Source organism: Haplochromis burtoni, unplaced genomic scaffold (genome assembly GCF_018398535.1).
Source record: "Haplochromis burtoni strain Fernald_Lab_line unplaced genomic scaffold, NCSU_Asbu1 Contig_481, whole genome shotgun sequence".
NCBI classification, from domain to species: Eukaryota; Metazoa; Chordata; class Actinopteri; order Cichliformes; family Cichlidae; genus Haplochromis; species Haplochromis burtoni.
The window spans coordinates 368,195-396,102 of record NW_024582842.1 but is presented as its reverse complement, the minus strand read 5'-3'; the positions used below and the strand labels follow the sequence as shown (position 1 = coordinate 396,102).

Below are 27,908 nucleotides of genomic sequence, written 5' to 3'. Positions count from 1 at the left end.
ACTTTTGAAAATATGTGGTGTCTTGATACACTGAGCAGGTGTTTGAAGTTTACACAGCTACATTCTCGCCTGAAAATATGTTAAGTTTATTTTGTGACCCAGAAAGAATAATAAGAGTAATATTAAAACTAACTAGCTGCCGCCATTGTTGGAAACTGAGCTGGCATGCGCTATGAATTCTGGCACAGGGTTGGGCTACGAAGTATACACCCAACCCATCCTTCAAATCTTGGGAAATAAAGGACGCATTTGTTGGCGGCATTTGTCGGAGTCTTCGAATTTGGACAATCTTCGTCGTGTCGCTGCAACGTAATTGGCCTAATAATGCGGGCACAGGAAGATGCGGTTCCTGAATTTGGACACAGCTACGATACCGGACACTGCTTCTTCTTTGGGGTTTAAAGGCAGCTGGCATCGTTGTACATGCAGTGCTGCCAACTTCTGTTTCAGTCCGTTATTACACTCTTAAATCCTACTACTTATTCCTGCGTCTTTTGGGATCTTACAAAGCTTCAAACGACGCATCGACTACTAAATTAGTTGTCGACGATTTTGATAGTCGACGTAATTGTGACTAGTTGACTAATCATGGCAGCCCTAGTGCAAAGCGACGGCAGTAGTTTAAATGCTCATAAACTGCAGTTCATAAATATTTAAATCCCCAGATTTGATCTATGATATCAAATCTGAATGGGTCCGTTTTATAGATTTACGTTAGTGTGTTGCGTTGATACTTAATGTTATAATGTTATGACAATGCTTGCTAAGCGAACACCATTTTAGTTTTGTTAGCTAATAAGTGAAATGTGATAGTAAACCATTAAACAGGAGCAGCTACACTGTCTCCTAGTTTGGGGGGTTTTCCACACAATTGCAGCTGTAATGATTAGTTGGCTTTCCATTCGGTTTCTTAACCGAATAGATAAACATCTAGTCACCTAGTCAGGGTTTTGTGGTCTGTAGGGTTGTGTAATGTCATATTGTCTGCAATACCAGAATAAATATTACATGATAAGTGTCATATCTCAATATCATTGCTGTAGCAAAGCTATGGTTATACATTGTCTAGGCCATGCAACAAAGAGATAATCCCAGGCATGTCTGATAGCAAGAGCTGCCTGCCAGTCTCAGGTGATGATTTAATACTTAAAAAGGGAGCTACTTCACCAACCTCCAATAAAGTAGTAGTGTAAAATATGTAAAGAATGTTGTTTCCACTGAAAATGGAAACAAGAAACTTGTTTCACCACTTAAAGAAGAACACACTGTCAAGTACAGCCAGATTATGAAGCAGGGGATGTGCGACCGAAATGTTAAAAAAAAAAATGACTCGACTGTGCATAACTGCACTCACTAGCTGCACTCCCTATGACAGAAGGAGCAAATGTTTGATGAATATTACCAACACTGTTACATGGTGGTCAAGGAATGCTTTAAGCAAACTGGTCAAAAAGCTTGAAGCAAGTTACAACTACCCAGGTAGAAAATATTTTTCATTGGCCACACTGGGCGAATTGTGCACTCTAGCCAGTAATAAAACTGTAAAACCTGTAATCTGTGTTCAGATATTCTTTTCACAAACAGTTGGCACATTAAGTAACTCTCGATGTTTTATTTTGCATACCGTATTTTCACAACCATAAGGCGCACTGTGCTAAAAGGCGCAGTCTCAGTTATGTGTGCCCTTACTGTATTTAACACACACATAAGGCGCACTGGACCATAGGGCGCATACAAGTACCGTATTTAAAAATAAAGCGGGAGCAAACCTGAATTCGGTACCTTACTCACATTTCTATTGCCGGTAATCGTCATCATCAACAACACACAAGCATACAAGTGTGCGTATTTAAAAATAAAGCAGGAGCAAAACTGAGTTTGGTACTCACATTTTTATTACCAATAATCGTCATCATCAACAACACACAAGCATACAAGTGTGCATATTTAAAAAATAAAGCAGGAGCAAAACAAAGTTTGGTACTCACATTTTTATCATCAATCAAACCCATCGAAGTCCTCATCCTCTGTGTCTGAATTGAACAGCTGCGCTAAATCTCCATCAAACATGCCAGGTTCACTGTCTTCACCGTCAGAGTCACTTTCCGTGCCGTGCGGCTCCTCGGAAACGATGCCGGCTTTTGCGAAAGCTCGAACAACAGTGCCAGCAGACATGTTAGCCCAAGCATCTACAATCCATTGGCAAATTGTGGCGTAACTCGCCCGGCGCTGCCTTCCACTCTTAGTGAAACTGTGGTCTCCACCGGTCATCCATCGCTCCCAGGCCGCTCGCAGCCTTACTTTGAACGGGCGGTTCACACCGATGTCCAGCGGTTGGAGTTCCTTTGTCAGGCCTCCCGGAATGACAGCAAGCTCACAGTTCATTTGTTTCACTAGTTTTTTCACATCGGCTGTGAGATGGGCACGCATAGAGTCACAGATTAAGAGCGATGGTGATGCGTGGAAAAAACCACCTGGTCTCCTTACATACACCTCCCTCAGCCAGTCTTTCATCATTTCCTCATCCATCCAGCCCTTTTCATTTGCCTTAATGATGATTCCTGCTGGAAACTTCTCTTTAGGCAAAGTCTTTCGCTTAAAAATCACCATAGGCGGCAGTTTCTGTCCATTAGCATGGCAGCCAAGCACAACAGTAAAAGAAGACTTTTCATACCCCGTTGTGCATATCGCTACCGTGCTGGTCCCCTTCTTCTCCACAGTGTGACTCACCGGGATGTCAAAAGTGAGCGGGACCTGGTCCATGTTTGTGATGTGGCTATAGGGCGCGCCGCACTTTTTGAAGAACATCTAAGACTTTTAAGTGCGCCTTATGGTCGTGAAAATACGGTAATTTTACTGGATACCCTTCCTGATGCAGTCTCAAGAGAGATTTGTGTCTCCTCCCTCTGACTACCTCCTCCAGCTTATTCAGGGAAACATCGAGCCTCTTCCAGGCCATCCAATAGACGTAATCTCTCCAGCATATCTTGGGTGTACGCCTGTGCCTTCTCCCGGCAGGTTCCTGGCCGGAATACCTTACCCAGGAGATGACAGATGTTTCAATGTGGAGGTGTAGGGGCTCTACTCTGAACCCCTCTCAGATGACAAACTCCTCACCCGATCACGAAGGGAAAGCTTATCCATGCTTCGGAGAAAGCTAATTTCCATGGCCTGTATCTGTGATCTCATTCTAATTTTGTTAACAAAAAGATCAGACCTAAATTAACAAATGTAAGGTGTTTCTAAACAACGATGCACCATCTTGTGGCAGGTGACTGCATTACATTTAGGACACAATCATTTCATGGGATTGGGAATCTATTAAAATGTTAACAATTTATTCAAACGACTAGTAACTCTGATAGAGAGTAGTGAAAACAGCAATGATTAGTCGACTACTATATATCTACTGAAGGAAATTTTGTCATAAGGCGGGGTCCATTCGGACACCCATGTGCCTTCTTGTTTTTTGTGACCATAGGGACTCATCCGCAGAAAACTTACTTTGCAGTGTACTAATTACACATGCTGCTCAGGCTGCGGATTTCAAAGAAATATAACAGGAATGGCTACTTAGCCGTCCGGTCTTCAGCTCCGCATCAGAGTATAATCATGATTAAAGCCTGGATAACCTTTTCCTGTTCCATCTGTTGATGCCTGAGAATTTCATCTTCAGTGAGTGAACATAAAGGTTGGTACATATGTCCGCATAACTCTCCATGTTTTGCAATTGTCCATGGACAAATTACATTACGATGCACCAACAACACATGGACTTGGCAGTGGACTTCAGGCTTGATTCCTGTTATACTTTAAAACATCCCTGAAAGTCAATAGAAATGACAGGTGTACAAACCAGCGTAATTCTGCAGCACTAGAAAATTAGCGACCGTGTTTCCTTTGTCAGAGTAACCAGGCCACTGTTGCAACGATTGCTAAGAGCATTAATCTGTTTTCTCCAGTCACAACAAATTTGCTGTCAAACGTGATTCTACTGCAGTATTGGTAACTGTGATGGAAGGCTCTTGGCCAAGGTGCTGTGAAAGATCACCATAGCCTTCCATGTCACTGAAGTTGTTGTGGGCTCTGTCAACCTAGTTAGTTATATTTCTCAGGAGGTGCATGTCAGGTTGTCTGCAAGGTTACAGTGTAGCATTAAAAGGAGTTTCTGGTTATGTCGTAACTTGCAACGTAACATCCTTCAGCTGATTCTGTTCCCAAGCGACCTAATGGTGTGTCCTTGGTCTATCTCAGGGACTTCTCGGAACACCTGAAAAACCTCATCTAGGATGTGTCAGAATAACCATCCAAGCCATCTCAATGGGCCCCTTTTGTATGGAGGAGTACTGTCCCTACCCTGAACCTCTCCTGAATGACTGAGCTCCTCATCCTGTCTCTAAAGCAGGAATTATACTCTCCTTGTCAGTGTGTCCGTTCGGATCTCAATTTATAGAGGGTTTGTGTGCTTTCCTGTTTCACGTCCATGGAGAATTTACATTAAAATGCACCAACTACATATGCTCCTCAGGCAGCAGAATTCTAGCTGATGTCCAAGAAGTATAACAAGAATGACTTCTTGACTGTCAGGTCTCCAGCTGTCGATGTTCGCTTCTGCAACAGAGTAAAATCATGACTTAAGGGACAGGCCAGCCACCTGTTCAGCCTTGCAGGGTAACTTAAAAGCTATACGTGGGCCCATCACAGGAGGGAGTGTAGGGGTTTGGTGCTTTTTCAACTGGGAAGAGGTCTTGCCATTATAGTTTGAACATTTAATTATATGTGATATTTGATATGTGAATGTGAAATGGGTATGCTTGACCCAGCTAGGTTTGGTTCTAAATAAAAAGTAGAACTAGTGAAAGGGAAAATGTCTCCGCCTTTAATTTGGAGCACTTGGACTTTAGCCACGTTCATAAAGGTGAGCTAGCCTTTACTACATTTACTAAATAGGCTAAGCCTAGGATTGTGCCATCGTCCATACATCATTTCAGTCAGTCCACTGAATCTGTATCGGTGTCTGCCAAGTGTCATCGAGTCTTCCAGCAAGAATCTGGAGCAAGGTAGGGTTGTTCCCAGCTATTAATTTCTTATCAGTCAAGCTTTAGATTTAGATTAATCCAACAATTTAAACACGAGAAAACGCATTCTCTTGAAAGTTAGTTGCAAAAGCAGGATTAGCTCTCTTACCTTACAGTTACCATTGTAATACTCGGTGTGCTTGTGGGTTGCTTCATGCCACCCACAAAGTACCAATATTTCACAAATATATTTTTCAGAAGTAAAAGAGAGAAATATATGGGAAAAAGTACTAGTACTTTACAAATACTATTATTTTATTGTAGCCTAGCCAAATAGGAATACTTTGAGACATTGCTAACAAATACATTTGCTATAAATACTGTCAAATTATGAAGCTGGCTAATTTATGTTAACATGTCAACAAATGCAATTGAAATGACCATTTACTGCTGTGGGTCCAATGAATGTTAATTAGAATATGTCTTCTCCTTTTAAACTTAAAAAGAGTCTTCTGTTTATACAAACCAGCAGGGTGGGAGAAACAAATATAGTTCTTTTTAAAATAGAATGGTATTAAACAGGCATATGTGGGGAAAGGCTAGCTATATTAATTACAAAAGGCATTCTCAGGCAGTCAGCCATTTTGTGCTCTAGCATTCACTGCAGCCCATCAAAGGAATAGAGTGGGGGATGGGAAAGTGTCAAAGTTGCTAGCTTGTTGACTTGTCTAAATTATCGAGTCAGGAAATTTTAGCTGTGTCCTGCAAAGTTTTTCACAGAAAACAGTGTGTGAGTTCCATGGCCTCTTTATGCTTGAATGTCTGTTTTTAGACAGAGAGGGGGAAGCTGTTAATACTGGATTTGTGAGTCCTTAATTCTGGACTTTATTACCACGCAGCAAACTTCCGAGAAAACCCACCTTTAGACATAAACAAGGATGAGTTATTGCAGAACAGATAGAAGTAAAATTTGATCAAAAAGCTTAAGGAGAATGAACAGGTCTTTCAAAGCCAAGGGTAAAATATCTGCCTCCACAAGAGGACTAGAACACACAACAAATCTTTTCCTGTTCAGCATAGACTTATTTACACCTGAATATGTAACTATAGAGTCTGAATCATTTAGGTAGCTTTGAAATTGTAATTTATCTTTATAGTTCCCTCCCTTTTTATGAGAACCCCCCTACTCCTGAAATGGTTTAGTCCATGCCTGGCTGTAAACCTCCAGAGAGCAGACTGCAGGTGTGGGGGAGGGGTTCGGTGCTCTGTTGTCAGGCTGTGGATCTGACTTTGTGTGCTAGCTGTAGCTATTTCATACAACGTGACCTAAACTCAAGTTATTCCACACAGCCTTCAGACTCTTGAAAAAATAAAATGGAGCAACTACATGCAGATGTTTTGGTTCTGCAGTTAACCAAAAGTGTGGGGTTATTGTTTTTGTTTGTTTTTTGTTTATTTAATGCCTTAAAATTAACTTAAGGTCGACTTTATTTTGGTGGATGGTGTACTTCACTTTGTATTTGTAACCATCCATAGCATTTTTCTGTAGTCATTACACAAACCCCGCTCAGCTTGCCTGATTCACATGGATCTCCTGGTTCTCCCACCCCCACCCTTTCCCTAGTTTTCTTCCCTTTTTTCCTTTTACCCAGCTCTCGCTGGAGTCTAATTTGTCACAAGAAGGGGGGGAGGCACAATCACGCGTACAATGTTTGAGAAATGGTAGGCTAAAAGTCAGTGCTTTTAAACGCAACAGTTAAAATCATGTCAAAAGAAATTTCCTTTCTTTTGACTACTTTTCAGAAATTGGTTTCTACAATACTACTACTACAATACTACTACAAGACTACTTTATTTATATTTTCTACTGTAATTTCCTTATTTTTTTACGTGCTGTTTTTATTACTATGCGCTTTGGGGTTTTCAGCTAAGGGAACAGTTAAAGGAACGTCACACACTGTCTTGATGGCAAATAGCTGGATATATGTAGATAAAGGAATCCCACTGGAGAGAGGAATGATCAAATATAGTGGCAATAGCTTGGTCCCCAAGTTGATCTGTCCACATGCCTGCTGAACAAAAGTGAAAACTAAATTGTGTAAATCCATAAGGAAAGCATAAAAACTGACTGTGGCAGGTGGCAGACTATACCTGATGGGCTGTGTTCAGTTTTATTGCTGTCGCTGAGTGAGTTCAAACTGCGACTGCATCCACGTATAGATGAATTATGAATTTGACAGCATATCGAGAATGTGTTCAAGGATAAAGTCTTGTAATTGCACCTGTTTCTCTGGAAAGTATTGTCAGTACCATCATGTGTACTTGAACACATTTTTTCCTTTTAACAGTTTTGGTATTGGACGTGCTCTTCCCTTCTAAAGTGTCCACGTTTGAATGTATCCATCTAAATGTTTTCTATACATCTCACCCTGTTCAAGGTCTTGGCAGACTGGAGCCTCTCCTGGCATGCATACACTATCTCAGAGCAAACATCCGCGCACTTTTTCTCAAACCTCTGGGTGATTCAGATTTTCCAGTTCACCTGACTTTTCCATCTACTGTGGTTGGAAACTGGAGCTTCAGAGTCCTAGTATTATAATATTAAGAAAGCTTTGATTGAATTTGTGTACGAATATTTTAGATTGTGTGACAGCCATAGACCCAAGCTTGCTACCTGTTTAGGGGAATTTTGAAAATTTTTCCTGTGTTTAAGGATATAAAATCACTTCAGCTAACATTAAATGTTTTGGTCAGACTTTACCACATATGATTTTTTTTGTTATTGTTGTGGTTCCTACTAAACATGAGATCTTGTTGCTGGTGTAGCAGGCAGTAAGAGCTCAGTGTGCCTGCGCACAGCAGATCAGCGTGGCCATTTTAGGTTTCATTGAATCCAGATGCAGGAGGAGAGGGTGGGGGAAGGGAAGACTGCGCATTCTGCGCAGTAATGTAGGAATGCAGGCTCTGACCTCACTGGCTGACATCTATCTCCCCCCCCCCACAGTATTTAGCCTTCATAAAAATGTCTAATATCAGATAGCAGTTAATTGCTTTTTCAGTGTATAGTTAATCAGAAAATAAAACCAACAACATCTTGACTGTCTGACAGGCTTAGACAGCGAAGTCTCAGGTTTACTGTTGAAGGACATACGGCAGTCTGAAAGAGAAAAGGCGTTATTTTATTACCCAGTTCTTCAGACTTATAAAATATTTAGCAATATTTGAGGTTGTCGAGATTTTCTTAATTCTTCAATCATAGCTTAGGGTGGTAGTGAGCAAGTGAGCACAAGACTTCTGGTCTCTTGTAACAAAAATAAGCTAAACCAGGATTTACAGTAGATCACTAACATGCAGAGATAACACTCAGTCGTCAAATTTGCTGTTTCCTCAAGATCTACGTATGCATATCAAGATTTCTGCAGATACGCATTGCTTCCCCCCCCTCCCCCCTTCTTTTTTTTGTGGGTGGGGCTTGTTATGTGATCTGATCCAGCTTGTACTCTGCATGCTCCTCGCAGCAACGCTGGTGGCCATTTTGTGTTTCTGTCATGGAAGAAAGGAGGGTTAGGCAAAGAGTGCACTGCAAGCTTTTATTGACTCTGGCAAGAGGGCTGTTGATGAAGACAGGTGCAGGTTGAATATGAATGACAATTTAAATAAAATTGTATTTCTATCCTACTTCATCTTATTTTGTCGTTTTTGTGTCAAATCAGGAAATTACCATAAATAGTTCTTTTTAATTTTAATTTGATGAATCATTCAAAGCAAACCTAATTAGAAGAAGTGATTAAAAAAAATGAACCATGTAGGCTTTTGATTTTATATTTTTAGGTGTGTGTTCTTTGTTCCTCATGAGTAGAGGAACCACCCCCGCATAGGAATGGTTTAGTCTCATTTAACAGCAGCCCTCCCTGCTGAGGGAGAGGCTGGGCGGGTAGAGGCTGCTTATTGTGTCAGACTCTGCTCTCTCTCTTTTTTTTTTTTTTTTTTTTTTTTTTTTACTGGATGCAGCTAGCATGATACTTTGGGGCTAAGAAAGCACCATTTATTCTCAATAAAAGATATATACACACACATTCTTTCCTTTTTTGCTGAGATAATCTTTTAACATTCAATAAAAACAATAGACTGTATACACAGTTTGGTACAAAATTGCTTAACTGGCTTGTTTGATATGTTTTAGGAAGACATTAAAGATGTTTCAGCGGGTCTAGAACATTCTAGCGGTAGTATTTTAGATAAAACCAAAAAAACTTCTGGTTTTCCCTTGGTAATTCTGAAAGTGCAGTATTACTTCAAAAAGAAATAAAGTAAAATTTTCTTTGTTTGAACGCCCCACCCCCACTTCCGCCCTACAGCAGAATGGTTCAGCCCATGAGCAAGAGGGAGAGGCTGTTCCAGAGAGAGCGCCTTTCTCTCTCTGTGTGTGTGTGTGTGTGTGTGTGTGTGTGTGTGTGTGTCTGTCTGTGTGAAAGAGACAGATGGAGAGAGGGGGAGGGTGGCTTCAGCTTGTTCTAGGTTGAGTGTCGAAAGTGTGCAATTTAGCGCTGGTTGTGCACTGCTAGCTAAGCTGAGACTAAAGTGCACATTGTGCTGCTTTTTGTTGTGTTAGTGACTTTATTTGTTTTCTGTGTTGTTGCTTTTCATTTGGTTGTGTATATATAATGTAATGTCACTTATTTTTTTACTTTTTTTTACTGTTTGGTTTGTCTTTAGCACAGACTGCGTAGTAGCTTTAGAGGAAAAACATAGACTCCTCCCCTTTACCTTTGATCGTCCTCTGCTCAGTAATTTATCTGACCTTCAGTGGATGCCATATTTTCTAGAGTCATCCTGATAAAGGTGAACACATACAAAAAAATAATTTCTATCATTGTTTAGTATTGAGGCTTTTGTTAATTTTTTTTTAGAGATTTGGCGCATTGAGCTGTTTGGGTTTGTTTGGTCCACTCAGTTTGATTTTCAGTTTCAGCCTTAACAGTCTAAAGGTTTAGGGTTTTGTTTTTTTCCAGTTCTGTTTTGAAAGTTTGAATACAGTGAATACTAAGCCAAAGGATGTCTGTGGAGATGGTGCAGGGCTCTAGGTTTTGAAATATTTCAACAAATTAAAAAAATCAGTGAACCTTTTGGTGCCTCTACCTTTCATCGGGTCTTAACACATCCTGCAAATGTATGGTCATCTTATCACTGAACAGAAAGGAAATGTGATCCTGATTAGCGTGTGCACACTGTCTACATTATACATGGCTTAAATTGTTTATATCTGAACAATATGAATTCATGTTTATTTAAGGTTTTTTGGAGGGGGTTTTTTTTTTTTTGCATGTTTTGTCTTGAGGAAAACATTACAAAATTACTGCTTTCTGTGAGACCTATCCCTAAGGTACTAGTGCACCGCCTGTAAATACTTATGCGATGGAAAGAATTTAAAACAGCTATTGTTCCCCCCTCCCTGGTTTCTAATAAATTCAACATTTTGTGTGAAAGTGTGGCATTTAGCATGGCCAAGAAGAGTCCTGTGAGATTATGTTACAGTCTGACTCCGGTCCTCAGGAGTCATTAGAGAGCATTGAAAACTGTGGCTAACACGGTGCTCAGCTCAAGAACAGCAAGTCCTCAGGTTATTGGAGTAAACCATGGCCGATCATATATGTATCCAGTTCAGATTAATTCTATCAAAGATTTAGCAGAGAGCCCAGAGGGAGCAGTAAAATTTTCCCTGAAAGGGCTTAATATTTTTAATTGCATAAAAACAGTGGATTGAAACAGTTTAATATTTTTAACACTGCAAGCACAAAACAGCATAAAATACTGTGCTTTCAAATAAACATAATGCCCTTAACCTTTTCATCATAAATGTCCTCTGCCGGTGATGTTTTTAATAAAAGGACAGATCCCCCCCCCTGCCCTTTGTTAAAATGGTTTGTCCCGTGCTGGCTGTAGATTTCCATACAGTGGACTAGTTTGTGCTAGAGTTGGGGGATGGGTGTTGCCATGCAACAGTCTGTGCAGGGTACTTTCCCTCTGTCTGTGCGCTGCTAGCTAGTGTTGTCATTGATAATCACTACGCTACATTTAAAAATGATAAAAGGATTAAACTTGCATGTATTTATGGCAAGCTGTAAATAAATCTTGCTACTGTGACAGCAGGAAGGGAGGAAAAAATTTAGCGGCTCATGTTATGCAACAAGACACGTTGCTGTGTCAGGAGTGCTCAACAGGCTTTTCATTTGAAAATGGTTTAATTAATAGCTAGTACAGACTTTATAAAGACTTTATATGACTGCAATGTGCTTGATGGACTGGTCCTAACTGAGCCCCTCCTCTCTTTTGTAGTCTGCTGTTGGCCTCTTAGCCAGTGCCTGCTTCACAGTCAGTAGGCCCCAATCCTACATAACCTGCTTTTAAATTGTGGGTTTTTAAATTAGTTTTTAAAGTATTTCAACAGTTAGTCTCTCTGTTATTTAAGTTGACGTCTTTTTAAGAGATCTCAAGTTAGCTTCTCCTAATGAGATTTTTTAACTTGAAGATCTAGAAGATCTTTTAACTATGTTTTATTTTAATAGAAAGAAAGATTTTTTACTTCACTCAAAAAGGTAGCAGTTTGACAGTCTGTCATCATCCCCTCAAAATGTAAGTTGTAAATCTCAAATAACAATATACTGTCATAACACAGCTGCCCAACTGTGTTGTCTTAGTCCAAAGCGGGCTTTCTTGGCTCAAGTTGCTGATGAACACGTGTGTTTTCTTTGAACTCACTGGTTTATTTGTTCATGCTGACCCGTGGTACACTCACACACTGTTTCTAGTGTTTAATGGTGCACAGTGGACAAACAAACAAAGTAACGAGGGATTTAACATTAACTGAAATCTGTAGGTCAGCCAGAGATGTGACGATGAATAACTTCGCGCTTCGTCACAAACATGCTCGACAGCGTGTGTTGGTGGAAAGGCCAAGATGTTAAGCCAGGTTGTCTTATGTTGTCTTGAAAACTGATGATCAAGATGTCATTAAGTATGACCGTGTCTTCCATCTGTACCAGCGATGTTCTTCCATGTTCTGAAAGAGAAGGTTTTGATGTTGCATGTAACCACAAAGTATGAATGTCAAGTCTTGATTGTTTGCTTGGCTGCTAAAAGACTGAAGAAGGTTAGAGGTTTTCTTGCTGCAACACAAACTCCTCTCCAGTCTCTCAAAGCAAGTGACCTTGCTTCTGCTTTATTTGGAAGTAGTTATGCTTGTAGTCGAGATTGACAGAGTTTGTAATCGGCAGTTTAATGACCGCTTATCGGGGGCTGACACAGTGAGTTTCAAGGAATACTTCTAAAGGAATGAGCAGCTATTTTGTAACTTGGAGTAAAGATTTGTTTAAGTCCAAGGATGGAGTCTGAATATCTCTCCATGGCTCTTTCCTTTGATGCACCCTCTGTAGCTTCAAATAAATGAAGCAGTTGCTGTTCATATTTAGTAAGCTGTTAGTCAGAGCCTGGCTTAGAAAACATTGCAAAAATAAAACGCAAGTGTTAAATTAAAAAGTGCATCTGTGCATAGTAAGATCCTTGAACTCAGTTTAATCACATAGTTGTGTTTTTAAGGACACGGAAACAGTGGGTGTCTGCTGTTTCCGTAGTCAGTGGATTCTCTCTTGGGAAACATTCACAACTTGTATGAATCGTCATTTAGTGATTTGAATTCCAATCTATAAACCTTCATGTGTTGGCTTTCCTATGGGTTTCTGTTGTGTGAAGTTTGATTAACGTTGTGCTGTTTCTGCTGATTTAGGATAAATATTTTTTTTTAAAATAGTGTTTACCTTTTTTGGCCTAATTTGGAGTGAAGATTAAATGCCACACTGATGCTACTCATACATGTTATGACTGCTTTCTGCACTTTACAGGGGCAAGATGACTAGTTCTCGTAGCTGCAAGCAACTATTAAAAATCTATGCACTGAGCGTTTATACACAGAACTGCGCTTTTTTACAGTTTGTGTACATTTTTAAAGACCATAACAATGATTAATAATAAAACCTGACAAAATCGACTCAATACTTTTTCTGCTTGTTTTATAGCAATAAAAAGGTTGGATTTAAAGATCACTTTAATAATATTATCAGCAAATAACTGAGATTATGTTTGGCTTAATTAGCACTTTCTTTAAATGTTCTACAATTTGTTCACAATGTGACAGCTTGCCGAAGTGTCAGGCTGAATAGAAAACTCTTGCTAAGCAGAGTTGTGCTGCAACCTGATACACCTGAATGAGAATCCTTCTCAGCTAGCTACTGAGAGCTCGGGCTGACATTAAACAACAGATCCAGCGGCCATTTTGAGTTCCTGCACTAAATCCAGGAGCAGTAAATGAGGCCGTGGGACGGGGGAGGGGGGATAGTCGGCTCTGCGCAGTGTGCAGTAACACTGGAATGTGAAGCAAACCAATAATTGTTCTTGCAGTTTTCACTGCTCCACATATTTGTGAACGCTTTTTTAGGAGTTTTTTTTTTCTGATTCTTCTTGTTTTTCAGGTCAGATCTTTTTTTAGGCAATTGTATTGAAATGCTGTCTTACTTATTTTTAGAACAATAGGAAGGAAAACAGCAAGAAACATGCATGCTCATGTAAAAACAGAGTAGGGAAGGCCTAACATATTGAACGTGTGCACAAACATCTCACTGTGCTGCTCAGCATTAAAGCTGGAGCTATACGCTCAGTCCACATTAGTCTTTGTGTTTTTCCATATACATGTGGCAGCCTGCTAAGCTTCAACATACACAAGGCTAAATGAGAGGTTTTTGCAAGTTGAGGCTGTTTTCCCTCGGTTCTCTCTGCACCATGTGAGTACTGCAGTAGCAGTAAAGCTAACCAAGTTTACAGTGTGAAACTGACACGGCTTACTGCTCATTCCTGGTCGGAGTTTAAAGGTTTCTCATGTAGTAACCACTTTTTATGTTGTGTTTTTGCACTGGAACCAGTATAAAGACATGGCTGTTTGAGGTTCCTACCATCTGAATGTCTGTTTTTGCTTTTTACCACTAGAAGCGACAGTCTGATCTTAGCAGCTGGGGGAAAAATAAGACCAAAAATATAACAAAACTGTCAGTGACTGCATGTTTTTTTTGTTTGTTTGTTTTCTCTTTCCTGTACATAATTATGTTTTGTTTTTTGTTTGTTTTTTTAAGTTCAACCTTTCTGCAGTAAAACATCTTTTTCTGTCCATCATTCTGGCAAACCACTTTCCTGTTTTGTGTCCTTTTGTGTTAACCTTTTGTGTGTTTGTCACCACTTTGGCGATCTTCACCAGTTTGTCACCACTCTATTGGTGTTCTTCTTAAGCCTCTTGCTTGCAGATAACTGAATAATCACCCAAAATATAATTGTGATATTACGTTATTGTGTTTACCTTTGAGTAATTTTTGCCTTGTGAGTTACTGAATTTTGAAAAAAAAAAATAGTTTCGAGTTTTGTCACGTCATAGGCAATTTCATTTGCTTTACCAGCACGAATAAGCGAAAGCTGGTCACGACCGATAATTTTACACTGCAGAAACAAATGTAAGGAAGAAGCATCAGTCTTATCAAAATCCGGGATTTAGTGTCCTTAGTCTACTTTACTGTATGCTATTTTAAATCTGGATATAAATAAGTATGATAAAAAATACAGTAATTGACATAATTGCACTTTTAGTTGATGCAATTCATATTGACCTGGAAAAATATATCACTTTGAAGCCAAAGAGACAGTTAGAGCTCAAGTTACTAAGACATTTCCTAACAAATTATTCTCATTTGTCCCTCAGGTTGTCGACAAGTCCTGTATTAAGTCCATTGTCAGGAACCCTTTGGCTTGAAGGTGAGTTCTAAATACTTTTTCTCTGCTACTTAATATTATAACACATGAGTGCAAAAGAAGAAAATTACTGCAAGTAAAGTATCTCCTGCACACAGCTCAGGTTCATTTTTACTTCTGACACCCATAAAATGAAGGTAAAATCAACACATGCTTCCACGCATATAAAATAAGTAGACATGAAATGAATCCTTGTAGAATGTGACAACTAGCCTTAACAGTAAATTGTGCACAACAATCACAACTATACGGAAAGTCCTTCATGTTTTGCATAACCTTTTTGCTGCTGCCAGCACAGCCTGAATGGGTCCGTTCTGATTTGCTGACGAGGGAACCAATAGGAGGATGGGGGGATGGGATGAAGGTTGAGCTGCTGCTGTTGTTAACTCGTGCCACTTCTGTTCTCAGGATTGGGGCTTAGGTAAACATGAAATCCGTAGTTTTTCAGAAAAGTGAGGTAGAGGGAATTTGCAGAAGCAAGTTTAGCTTTTCTGACTACCATGAAAAAAGGTTTCCTGGCTTACTGAGCTGCTTGTTGACTTAAGTCACTGTAGGACAGATGAAGCAATGTGTAATCAGATGGATGAGTGTGATTTGGCTTGGATGCTGAGTTAAATTTGTAGTAAAGGAACGGGCTGCTAAGGAACCATCAGTTTGGTGCAGAGACAGCTGTGACAGAAGAACCTTCCAGAAAGAAAAAGCTAATGCCAAAGAGCTCTGCAGTGTCCTCTAGTGTTTTCTCGGAAACGGTGCACCCAATACTGTGCAATGCGTAAAGATCAGAATCAGGAAAGGTTAATTAGCGGAAGACACTGTGCCATTAACTTTTACAGCTCTAGGTGTTGTCTGTTCTCATTAATCCCTTCTGAATGCATGTTATCTATTATCTCTACTCCACAGGCAAAGATGGAAGTTATTGTGACAGAAGAGAAGAAGAAGATTTTCCGCGCCAGGAAAACCATGAAGATCAGTGATAGACATCAGCTGGAGAACCTGCACAGCACATTGCTCACTGTGGGTACAAGTTTGTCCAACCCATCTCCACCACCTGTGATGAATGGAACACATAAAGAGGACGGACAAAAAGTGGGCGACAAAGAGCAAAACAACATCCTGGACTTGAACACTCCCCAGACTACACCACCCGTCTCTCCGACCGCTCTGAGCTCTCCCACACCGTCCCTGTCCCTAAATTTGTCTCCTTCCCCTCCCTCTTCAAGTCCAAAAGGACTCGAAGAAATGACTGCTCCGAGATCACCAGTGGATCCTCTAAATTTTGAACTGAAAAAGGTAGAAGAAGATGAGAAGAAAGATAGCACACCATCATCATCAAGTGAACCTGTCACAGCTAGAACAGACTGCAAGGGACAACAGGAAAAAGACACTGAGGTGATCCCAGCTGAGGAAAAGAAGAAGGTAAATGCATGGAAACATGAACAAAACTGTCAGATACCTTTATATTTATTTTAAAAAATTAGTTTATACTGTAGTTCGTATTGAAAGTGGAGAGCCCGAAAAACGTTTAATTGGTTATCTTTTTTAATTTTCTCAGGAGGATCACACTGTAGAAGAGGACCCAGCTGTAGATTTGGCAGTGGACCCACTGAAAGGTTCGGATACACCTGTGCCACCTGCAGTATCTGACTTCACAGAACCAATGGAAACAGATAGTGACACTACAAAGGAAATGGACACTGAGGCTTCCACAGCCAAAGTACCAGATGAAAAGCCTTCTTCTCCTAAATGTACCACTTCCGACTCTTCCTCATCTTCTTGCTCTATACCCAATCCAGCTTCTTCTTGTGCGGACCAAAAACAATCAGTGGAAATCAAAGATGACATAAAAGAAGTAGAGACTGACAAAGCGGATGTGAAGAAAGGCTTGACGTGTGAGGAAAAGATGGAGGTGGGCTCTGTAAAAGTGGAGCCCAAAAAGGAAAAAACTAATGTGGGACAAGCCTCAAAGCCATCTCGACCATCGTCCACTCCACCATCTGATACAGGTATGAGATGGTGGATGTTGCAACGCAAAAAGCAATTATATACTACATGACATGTGAATAGGATAATGTAACACTGTACTCAAAACATAAATGATTTGATAAGATTTCAAGTCAGAATGCAGAATCCTTGCATACTTTACCATGGGATAAATCAGCTTCCTCTGATCCTGAAGGGAAAAGTTGGGTGGTTTCTTTTTCGGAAAATTGTCACAGGAAATGTATCATTTGAGGATTTTACTGCAATAAATTTCCTGGATGATGTTGCAGTTTGATACGTGGAACTCTTTCGCAGTTCTTGGAGTTGGAGGAAGTTGTGCCTTTTTTCTGTGTGACTGCAGGAGTAGGAAAAGATTGCAGTTAGTACTCTATATTTGGTGTTGTTTTTACTTGAGGGTAGGGACTCATCCAGCACAAGAGGACCCTTTGTAAGTTTACAGGGATTCGTTTAGACTTCAGTTCATATGCTGATTAGTCAAACAAACAGAAGAAGAAGAAAAAAACACCAGGTGTAAACACTGGAAAAATGTTAACCATGTAAACAACGGCTCTTATTGCTAGCTTGTAAAAAAGAAAACGGAGTCACAGAGTAAGGAACCACTGGTAAAGTCCATATGAATATGGACTCAGTTTATATTAGGACATGCCTTTGATTCAATTACTAACTAACCTCTGATCAGCTTTTACATAACTTCAGCGTTCATAATGGCAGTATCAATAGAAACAGAAAATAAAGCCTTCAGAGGTATGCAGTTCTTTTTGAGGGCCCCGGGTCACTGAAAGGGAGACCCAACAAATGTTCTTATTGAAAGTAACTGTTACTGGTTCTGTGTTAAGTTTAAATATTTTGGTGTTTGTCTTTGTTTGCTAAGCAGTGAAAGAGGAGAGGAGCTCAACCTCGGGACTGAAACGCACTTTATCGGAGGGCTCTGAAAAAGATGGGCAAACTGTAAAAATAGAGGGTAAGAGGCCCAAGATGGACCGTGAGGAGTTGGAGGCCCAACTGGAACTTAAAATTACTACAAAAGCTGGCAGTCATCATAAACTCGGGAAGGTTTGTATTCGAGTATTCAGATATGCTTTTACTCTAGTAGCTTTTAAACACTGGTTACATAAAATCCATTCACACATACAGCATAATTGATGCCGACTTCATTTTTTTCACAGTGCTCTGTAGCCTTAATTATAATAATTTTGACTGATATAGCTGAGCTTGGATAAATATAAGTTTCTCTTCACCAATTTTCCTAACATTTCATCCCTTTCACCTCATTCTTCTTCGCAGATTGTGCAGCAGTTAGTGGAGGAGCGATTGAAGGTGTTGGAGCTCACCATTTTCGACAAACATTTCCAAGAGCTGAAGGACAGAGTAGACAAAATTGACTGCGCCACTAAACACCAAGCTGCCATTAACACACTCCAAGTGAGTGCAGGGTAACTTTTTATGTGAAATTAAAATTGTCCCATAAGGAGAACATGTTGGGCATTGGAAGATGCTCTGCTTCCATTTGACAAGTATCTAAAGTCTACTTGGTGTTTCTCTTCAGGCCAAGATTGCCCGACTATCAAAAAAGTTTGGAGAGGCTAATCAGGTATCGGAGAATAAAAGGAAACAGGAGGTAAGATGTTTTTTTGTAACTTGTTTTTTTGTAACTTGTTAAAATGTTTCCATTTGGCAGGTGATGAAAAATGTTGAAACTTCTTATTTGTTTTCTACAGGCACTTGCTGCTGTTGCTGCTGCTACTGCTGCCAAAACGGCAGCGGTTACGAATAACCCTCAAGCTCAGCGGTAAGTGTTCAGGACTCATTTTCAGTCTAGATCCCTGTCAGCTATGCTTTGTATGTTAAGTCATGTATTTGAGAGGCAAATCTCCATGGCTTTTTTAAAAGACATTTTAGTCCCTTCAGTGGAAGTTAACACCTTTTGACAGTCCACTTGTCAGTCTGATTTTGAGGTTTCAAAACTGACAGCATCAGTGTATTTAAACATGTAATCTTTGAATCATACAGCAGTTTGTGCATGATGATATTTTGTGTGAATATAATTTTGCTTTTGTATGAACGTGACAATACCGGACTAAAGCAAGTACTTACTACACACGAAACCGTTACACTGTGAATAGTTGACATTGTCCCGGGTTGCTAAGTGTAATCACTAGATTACAAACAAATGGACAGAATATCAATCTTTACGTCCTCTAAATCCATACTTTTTTGGAAACAAGAATCCATGTCCCTTGTTCGGTTTGTCAGGACCATCTTTTTGAAAGTCTTAATTTCGCTCCAAATATTTCTAAAGACTTGTTTGGAATAAACAAACACATGCCCCAGTGTGTGTTTTGCACCTGCAAAGTAACCCCACATGGGTCCAGGTCCTGAGTCTTGTGACGTTCTACAATATGAAGCCTGAGCGTTTCTTCAGGCAGTGCAGAGTGTAGTTAAAACTGCACCTCTCCTCCCAACAGCGTGCTCCGTCGACAGACAATAGAGCCGCAGCCTGAGGTGCCCAGAGAGGGATTGGTGCCCTCTGTTGATAAGACTCCGGCACTGTCTGTCAAGATGGAGGGAGAAGACGAGGAAATGGAGGAGGAAGAGGAAGCAGATATGTCCCGCCATGTTGCCATGGCGAGAAAGCTGGCAGAGTACAATGAAGGGAAATGCAGAGCAGACATTAAACTCCGCACGATTCCCTCGCACTTGGAAAACGTGCTCTACCACAACTGCAAGAGAAGCTCAGGGAACCCAAGACCTGACCGCTACGCCTCGTACATTTTCCGCTACTTAGTGCCATACGATGTCTACTGTGACTGGGTCGCAAAGGTCAACTACGTTGGATTATTGGGCAAAGAGGCCTTGCCCGTAAACTTGAGGAGGGCGATGAGGATGTACATTGAGCGTCGATTTCCTGTGCTGTCTTGTGAGAAGTGGAGAGAAATTCGAGACGTTATCAATGAAATACTGCGAGTAAAGAGAAGGCCGGAGTTTTTTCGAGAGTACGAGGAAAGAACTGGCATGTCGTTTTGACGCTTGAACGCCACAGGAACTGAAGCATACTGGGACAATTGTCATTATTCGTGGTAGAACATATATAAACATTTTGTCAAAATATCACCCTCCAGTCACTTAGATCTTTGTAGGTGTTCTTAAAAATGATCATGTTGAAAAGGATATTAATCTCTGCTGACAGACTTTGTGAAGTTGGCACCATGCTTGAAGAGAGCGAACTGCAGTTAAATACCGATGAATGATTTTGTGAAAACTCGGACACACGCTTTAAGTTTGATTCTCGTTCCTACCACAAAGATGACTGTGTTACATGGAATAAATCTAAATGTCAACACCTTACCTCATTCACTCTTCATCCTGTAAAGGACATAAGCAACTTCAAGTGTCAACAACTCTAAGTATCAGCAATCTTTCTAAACAGGCCAGGCTGGACTTCCATGGAGGTAAAGCAGACATCCACAACTGTTTCTTCATCCAGCACAGCAGGTGAGTAACAAAGATCTGTCTTTAATTTTTTTATGGTAAATGTTGTGTATGTTTTGTTTGTTTGTTCTTTGACAGAATTAATGGCTTCTTGTGGGAGTTTTGAAACTTTAGCTTTTTTCTTCATGTGGGTTTGCATGTTGTTCGTTCTTTGTGTGTACTTGAAGCCTGACCAGTGTTGGATATTTGGGACCTATTCCCAGGTTTTAGGTAGTACAAATTCAGGTATTGGTGTATTGGCTAAACAATAAATGAAAATGGGATCCAGTGCAAGCTGTGACAGATAAAGCTAGGATTTGACACAACAATGCAGTCATTTCAGAACAGTTTAGAGTGATCTTCAAATAATAGCCAAAGTATACTATATCCCTAATGCATACTTACACAGTTAAACAAATGGCACATTAGACTTGTCCTTATCTATTTACTTTGTAGCAACAGAAAGTTGCTTTTGTCTGCTTCGTTATTTATGAGCGGTTTCCACAGCAGAGATCCCTGCATGTTTGATTTGGCAGATTTCTTTATGGCAGATCTGATAGTTTACTTCACAAACCTATCTGTTGTGTTATTTTGAAGACATGGCTCAACTTTGCACCATAGTTTGCTCAGTTCTGATGCATACTCTGCTGCATGTGCTGCAAATAGTGGTGAGACTTTTGTAAACAGCAGAGTCAAAGCCTCTTTTTTTATTCTTTATTTTTTGTTTTTTTTTCTTCAGGAAAGTGTTATAGTTATTATAGTTCTGTATTTTCTAATTAGTTTTTATTTTTCTTTCATTTTAACCTTTTGTTTAAAATTCCGTCTAGTTAGTTTGTTTTAGTATTAATTTGTTTTACACTTAGTTTGGATCTTTATAATTATTTATGTCCGAGACAAGATTTAAGAAAATCAGTACAGCAGTTAGAATCAAAAAAACACTGAACTTTCTGAAAATGGATACAATTTTTACCAAACATTATAAGTACTAAACTTTCTCCTACACTATTTATTTTATTTTGATTAGTTTTCAAAAATTTTTTTGGAGAAGTCTTGTTTTTATACACCGAAACATTCAGAAATAAGAAAACAGTCGACTTCTTAGTAAGTGTTTACAATGTAGCCAATTACATATAGGAAAAAAATATTGCCTAGTTTTAATTTTCAGCAATGTTAATTGAGTTGGTTACAGAAACACCGCGAAAGTGAGCGTATCAAACTTCTGGCTGCTCTTTAATGTTTATTCCTGTTAAGAAGCCATGTTCGTAATTGGAAGTTTATTGACCATGACAGAATTACAGAAAATAGGTCATCTTACCTTTCATGTTTTCCAGGAGCAGAGTGGAAAAGTGTCATTGAATTTGTCTGCATGTTGTATTTTTGCATAGATGTCTCAAAATCTTTTGTCCATGTCATGCTGGGATGGGTTTTTAACTGCCATCACCTTTACTAGCAATTAACAAATGATTGACAGTCTTTTGAGCAAAAGTGTACCCTGTGCAGATATTTTCAAGTCTCTTCTAACAAGTCTCTTTCCCCCCCCAGTAGTTCCAGTTCCTACCGCAACCCCTGCCGCAGCTTCAGCCCCTGCTGCAGCTTCAGCTCCAACTCCCACCTCCACTTCAACTGCCATGGTTCAGCAGACCCCTATCCTCCAGCTGATCACTTCCAACTCTAATCCCACCTCCACCTTGGCCACTGGCAGTACCACCCAGAGTCAAACGGGCACCCTCCTCTTGAAGACTGCCCCTGGGAGTAGCATGATGGCTACAGGCCAGCCGCTTCTCATCCAGTTGCCTTTATCAGTGAACGGCCAGGCAGGGACACTGGTCAACATCCCCGTCTCGTCTTTGTCTGCAGCCAGCTCACTGAACAAGTCCAAAACCACTGCTTCTACCGCCACGTTTATACTCAAGCCTGCACCTGTCACGACCACAGCCACAGCCTCGGCACCAGCTGTGGCCACTGTCCCAGCCCTCCATGGCTCCAGTGCCCAGATGTCCTCTGGCCAGATCTCTCTTGCTCGTGCTGTGTATCAAGGGGGTGCAAGTGGAATAACTACACCCCATGCTGGGGTATCTGTGACCACGGCCAGGACACCAGCTCAGTCTGTCTCTGTAGTCGGGGCCATGTCTTCAGTCTCTTCACCTACAACATCTGGGCCAGCAGCAACCGGATCCACTGCTCCAGGACCTCCACAGGGGATGTCTTTGACATCAAAGACAGGTGAGGATGACTGAAGAGCACGGAGGTGCTGCTGACATTTCATTTTCCTTAACTTGGTACTAAATTTAGATTGTTTTGTATTTCTCAGACAACCAAGTTACAGTAACCGCTGCATCTAAAGCAGCTGCACCAGCGGCACGACCCAAAGGCTCCGTAATTGACCTCACCGAGGACGATGATGATGTCCAAGGTTAGAGTTGGCGAACTTTTTGTTTTGTTTTTACTTCCCCTAATATATGTTATTAAGGCTAATTATGTTATGTTTTATGGTTTTCAGTGACTGGAGTGAAGAATGCTACTGTTACAACTCCCTCACCGAGCCCACGCACTAACCCAGTCATCAGCATCCACAACAGTAAGAGCACCAAATTACACTAAACAAATTTGATCACTCTGGCAAATTATAAAGTATCTAGTAATTTAGGCAGATGCCTATGCATATGTATCCTGTGCTTTAATTCTAACTTATACATATAATCTGAGTTTCTTGTTTTGTTTGCTTTTGTTTTTGTTTTCAGATACAGGAGCAAGAGCATCCCCTCTAAGCAATCAGAACAGTTCTGGCAATCCTCAGTTGACAGTACATCACCGCCCCCCAGTGGTGAGCTTTTAGAACTGGATTCTAAATATTTCTCACACATGCACTTCACTACTTTTCTGTTCTGTAACTTCAATGTTTAAGTCTTGGTGAATTGTTATTTTAACATGATTTGCTGATGGTTGGTTTCTAAAGCTATTATTAGATTTTTCTCTGTTGAAAACTACAGCTGTTAGCTGTTTTGGGAGTTATCCAAGCACGAATGATCCTTTTGCCACAACTAAAAGGAAAGAACAAGCTGTGACACCAGATTTCTTTTTTTGCAGGATACTCCATTAAAATCCCGCAGTGTAACCACTACTACTACACCAACTCGAGGCTCCAGCATGGCGCTTCCACCGCTCCCTCCTGCACCCGCACCATCACGCTTACCCCCAGAGGCTGAACGGACCTCGCCTCCTCAACAACCTCAGCTAAAGCTGGTGCAGAGTCAGACTGGTATAGTGCTCTCCTGGTGTGTTGGAGAAGTTGATCGGACCTGCGCAGCTGTAGAAAGCTATCACCTTTATGCCTTTCATCAAGATAACTCTAACAGCAATGCATCTCAGCAGCACTGGAAGAAAATTGGGGAGGTGAAGGCCCTTCCACTGCCTATGGCCTGTACGCTGACCCAGTTCCAGTCTGGCTCCACGTATCACTTTGCTGTTCGAGCCAAAGATGTATATGGGCGCTTTGGCTCTTTCTGCGAACCTCAGTGCACAAATGTCATCAGTTCCAGCTCTAGTTGAACCGTTACAGAAAAGACATAGCGTTTTGCCTTTGATAGTTTATGACTTTTCACCTGTTTTGTGTTAGGAACTGAAATATTGTACGCTGGACAAAAACAAACACCTGTAAATGTCTTCCCATATAACAACTGGGCAACAAACTGACTTGGAGAGTTCAAGTGGCAAACGGTTGGTTTTGTCTGACTCATCATATGTAATGTGTTTTTTGTGACTTAAGCTGTTGTGTATATAAGTTGAAAAAGTTTGCCCCTCCTGCCAGATCAGGTATTTGTGTTGTTCGCTCCTGATCTTCAGACCCAGATCTTTTTTTTTTCTTTTTTTTTTTTCTTTTTTTTTTCTTCCTCTTTTACTTGACAGGATTTTTTTTTCCATGTAAACTAAATTGCACAGAAATGTATAAATGTGTGGTAGAAACAGAATGATAACTTTTGTAAGTTTTGTCTGGCAACCAGACTTTCACAAGCATAATAAAGAGGTTTTATTAAAGTCAGCGACAGAATAAATATTCTGTATTTAATGCCATAGCACTCCTCTGCAGTTAGACTTTAGTCACCTAGGCCTAGAGAGCCTGGATGACTCCTTTGTAGTTCCCATAGGATTGGCAAGTTGTTCCTAGAGGTTTGTGGGTGATGCTAGGTGAAATCTGTTTCAAAGAGTGCTGCATCCACAACGTTCTTGTGATTGCCCAATTTGTGCAGACAAATCGTCACCGACACAGTGGCGACTGCCAGCAACCACTCACCAGCTGGTTGTGGGATACATACTTTTCCTAAACAACCTGGGGTTGCCAGTGGATCACTGACTGATCCCTAGGCCTATGTGAATGAGGCTTCAGCAATCGATCTCAAAGCAACTGTCAACACCAGCTCCCAACTGGTCAGGGGTTCAGGGAACATGCGTGTATATATATATATATATATATATATATATTTTTTTTTTTAACCTCATTACCAGTGGTTGCCGGATGATTACAGAGTGGTCATTAAGCCTGTGTGGCTCGGACCATACAGAAACCACAAAGCAGAAAACCAATGCCCAACAAAGACATGGACTTTGGTAACAGGATACAGAAAATATAGTCATGTGGGGACCAAAATCAAAAAGGTTATGTTATTGTCTCTGAATGTGCACAATAAACCTTGTCAGATGGCAGTCCTGTGACTCAGTGGATGTCTTATACTGGTGTTCTTCAAATGCGAGAACAAGATCAGAACAACTATTTGGATAAATCCTTGTGAAGGCATCAAGAGGATTATTGAAATGCTTTAAACAGCTGTAACCACTCCGTTATTTTGGCACAAGGCTGGCTGGCTGGTTTTAAGATTGGTCCCTGAAGCCATCCACTAGTCCATTTATTTTAAACAGCTGGGCTGGAGCCCTCTCTAAGATGAATTGAGCGACAGATAATTTGGAGATGCTACTTAACCTTAACAAAGCTGTCTCTGGACTGCAAATGGAAACCCAATGAACCACACGGAGAACATGCAGAGTGCACGGCTGACCATAATGTTCAAGCGGAGAACCTTGTTTCTGTGAGGCGACAGTGCTAACCACTGCTCAAATGTGCTACCTATCCTTCTCTAGTGGGACTAGCTGCACAGCCCCATTAAAATCAAAGCAGAAATTGATTCTCAGACTGCCTCGTTAAAGAGTTCTTGGGCTTTGACCTGTGGAAGCTGGTCAAAAGAAGAATACACTTGATTTTAGTCTTAGCGGAAAGAGGAACTGAAACAAACCATTCTGGTAAAGAAAATTGCCAGGCTGGTAGATGATCTGGTTTGGAATTTTAACAACAAGACAGTCTCATGTCTCCAGGAAACTGGCAATGCAATGTCTGGAAGAAAGGGAAGTAGAAACTAGCTCGGACTGAGACAAACTGTGTACATTGGCTGGCCATGAGCTCTGACTGACGTTGGCATGTCTCGGATGAGGATCTATAAACAGACTAGGTGGAAGAGGTGCAGTCTCGTTCTTATAAAGTGCTTTTCTACTCCGAACACTCAAAGCACTACATACTAAAATCCTCATTCATCGATTCGCGCAAGCACGCAAGTGCTTTCTACGTAACATTCACACTCCAATGAATGCATCAGGGTTCACTAGTTGGCATGCAGATTTGAGCAGCCAGGGATCAAGCCACCAACTTTCTGATTAGTGTCCTGCTAATCTACTAAAAAGTCCTGGCTTCAGGGATGGTATATGGAAGTGCACTTCCCTGGTAAGATTAGATGAAAATGCTGACAGGGCATGGGGCACTGCTCTGATGAAGGATGGAGGAACTCAGTCCAGAAAATTTGAAGTGCAATAGACTAAGCTCACTGCAATATGATAAAATCAACTATGGTAAATCAAGACAGATAAGCTAAGTGGTCCTCTGGAAGTGATTGGCAGAGGGAGAGACTGGTTCACCAGATTAGGCTGTGACAAGACATGCCTGGATCCAAGAGTGCTGCATCAATATAAGCCTTGGAAGATGACATCTGAAATTTTTAAATCACTGTCAAAGTCTTTAGTATCATTGCATTTTTGACTTTTTCATGGACCTCAAATTTGCGCAGTGAGCAAAATAGGTGTCAAGCTCAATCTTCATGTTGAGGATCACCACTGGTGATAAGCTGTGCCTTCAAGAGACAGACAGTCCTCAGTGGATGAGTGGAATTTTGAGGGCATTGCATCAAGAGATAAAACTAGACCTGGAAAATATCTCTAGACTGTAACATTATGAAAGGTCCGAGAGAGAAAATTTGGGACAAAAGATCTGAACTGTGGCACTTTCCCATTGTACAGTTGTGCACATTAGGGCTGGGTATCGTCACTGATTTCTAGAATCGATTCAATTCCGATTCACAAGGTCCCGAATCGATTCGATCCACGATTCGATTTAATTCGATTCGATTTAAATCTGGGAAATTTTGACAGTCAGAAATATTATAATTCAGATCAGTACATTTACATATTTTTGTATCAATAAAAAGGAAGCTGACACACGCAAGACTTTATCACAGGTGTGAGCGTCACAGCAGATGCCTTTGTGTCAAAGTAGCTGAAGATAAAACACAGAAAAACATGAAGGTGATTTTCCTGGCCTGGGATTTTATAAAAATATTCTGCAGTACATCAAAAACGAAAGAAAACCATTAATCAACATATGAACATTACCTCTGAAGTTACAGCGGTTTTATTAGAGACACGGTTAAGCGTTTTGCATTTTGAATAATTTTAAAAAGTTTAAATTTGTTCAGTATTGAACAGCAGAAATGAGGTTTTCTTTTCGGAAGAATGTAAAAGGGAAAAAAACAGCGGCTGACAGCGCTGTAAACAACAGTAGACTGGTGCGTAACAAGCAAGCGAATAATGAAGAAAGGGAAACTGTTCTTGAAGTACAGAGAGAGAGAGAGAGAGAGAGGGAGAGAGAGAGAGAGAGAGAGAGAGAGAGAGCTGTGCATCGCGGTGGAAGCAAAACAGTAAAAGTCAGAGTGAATTCATGACGATGTTTATGTGAAGCGTTTGGATCTTCTTTTGCTGCTGGTTCGGTCAATATTGTTTGGAGAGACATCAAACTAACAGCTTTAGAATCAGCGCATAAAGGGCGTGAACACAAAGCGCGGACCCGCCGACACATCAGGATCAGCGAGCTGTCGGCTTTCAGCCCCGACCGTGAGAAAGGCGACATCTAACTGATTCTGATCCGCGGGTCGCGCTGTGTGTTTAAGTCTATGTGCAGAATCCGTGTACCTGCTCTCATATACTGTCTTAACTGTTTGGTGGTTCTTGAAATTTTGTGAGATGTCACCAGAGATTCTGGCATTTTGGGAAACATAAATTTATATTAAAAAATCGATTCAGGAGTTTAATGAATCGATTTTACGTAATCCAAGCCAGAATCGATTTTAATCGATGAATCGATTATAAAAACCCACCCCTAGTGCACATTCATCACAGAACCACCTTCCTCGCTCAGATCCAGGTTTGAGGCCCACTGTTTTGATGGATATGATACAATGTGCACTGCAAATGTGAACATGC

General features: G+C 40.6%; 1 protein-coding gene across 4 annotated transcripts in view; it reads left to right on the top strand.

Moving 5' to 3' along the window:
• The window catches only part of LOC102302917 (activating transcription factor 7 interacting protein), a 50,398-nt gene extending 25,355 nt beyond the window's left edge, over positions 1-25,043 (top strand). For 2 of the 4 annotated variants that reach the window (XM_005946659.3, XM_005946660.3), the window contains exons 2-14: positions 14,815-14,867; positions 15,765-16,280; positions 16,417-16,867; positions 17,737-17,918; positions 18,150-18,287; positions 18,412-18,483; positions 18,584-18,654; positions 20,293-20,357; positions 21,876-22,556; positions 22,645-22,746; positions 22,834-22,911; positions 23,075-23,157; positions 23,421-25,043. In XM_005946659.3, coding sequence (XP_005946721.1) covers positions 15,771-16,280; positions 16,417-16,867; positions 17,737-17,918; positions 18,150-18,287; positions 18,412-18,483; positions 18,584-18,654; positions 20,293-20,357; positions 21,876-22,556; positions 22,645-22,746; positions 22,834-22,911; positions 23,075-23,157; positions 23,421-23,882 — 2,895 coding nt within the window. In that variant the 5' untranslated portion in view covers positions 14,815-14,867; positions 15,765-15,770 and the 3' untranslated portion in view covers positions 23,883-25,043. The remainder of the gene's footprint in view (positions 1-14,814; positions 14,868-15,764; positions 16,281-16,416; positions 16,868-17,736; positions 17,919-18,149; positions 18,288-18,411; positions 18,484-18,583; positions 18,655-20,292; positions 20,358-21,875; positions 22,557-22,644; positions 22,747-22,833; positions 22,912-23,074; positions 23,158-23,420) is intronic. The other 2 variants (XM_005946661.3, XM_005946662.3) reach the window with 2 other exon arrangements.
• The last annotated feature ends 2,865 nt before the right edge of the window (positions 25,044-27,908 follow it).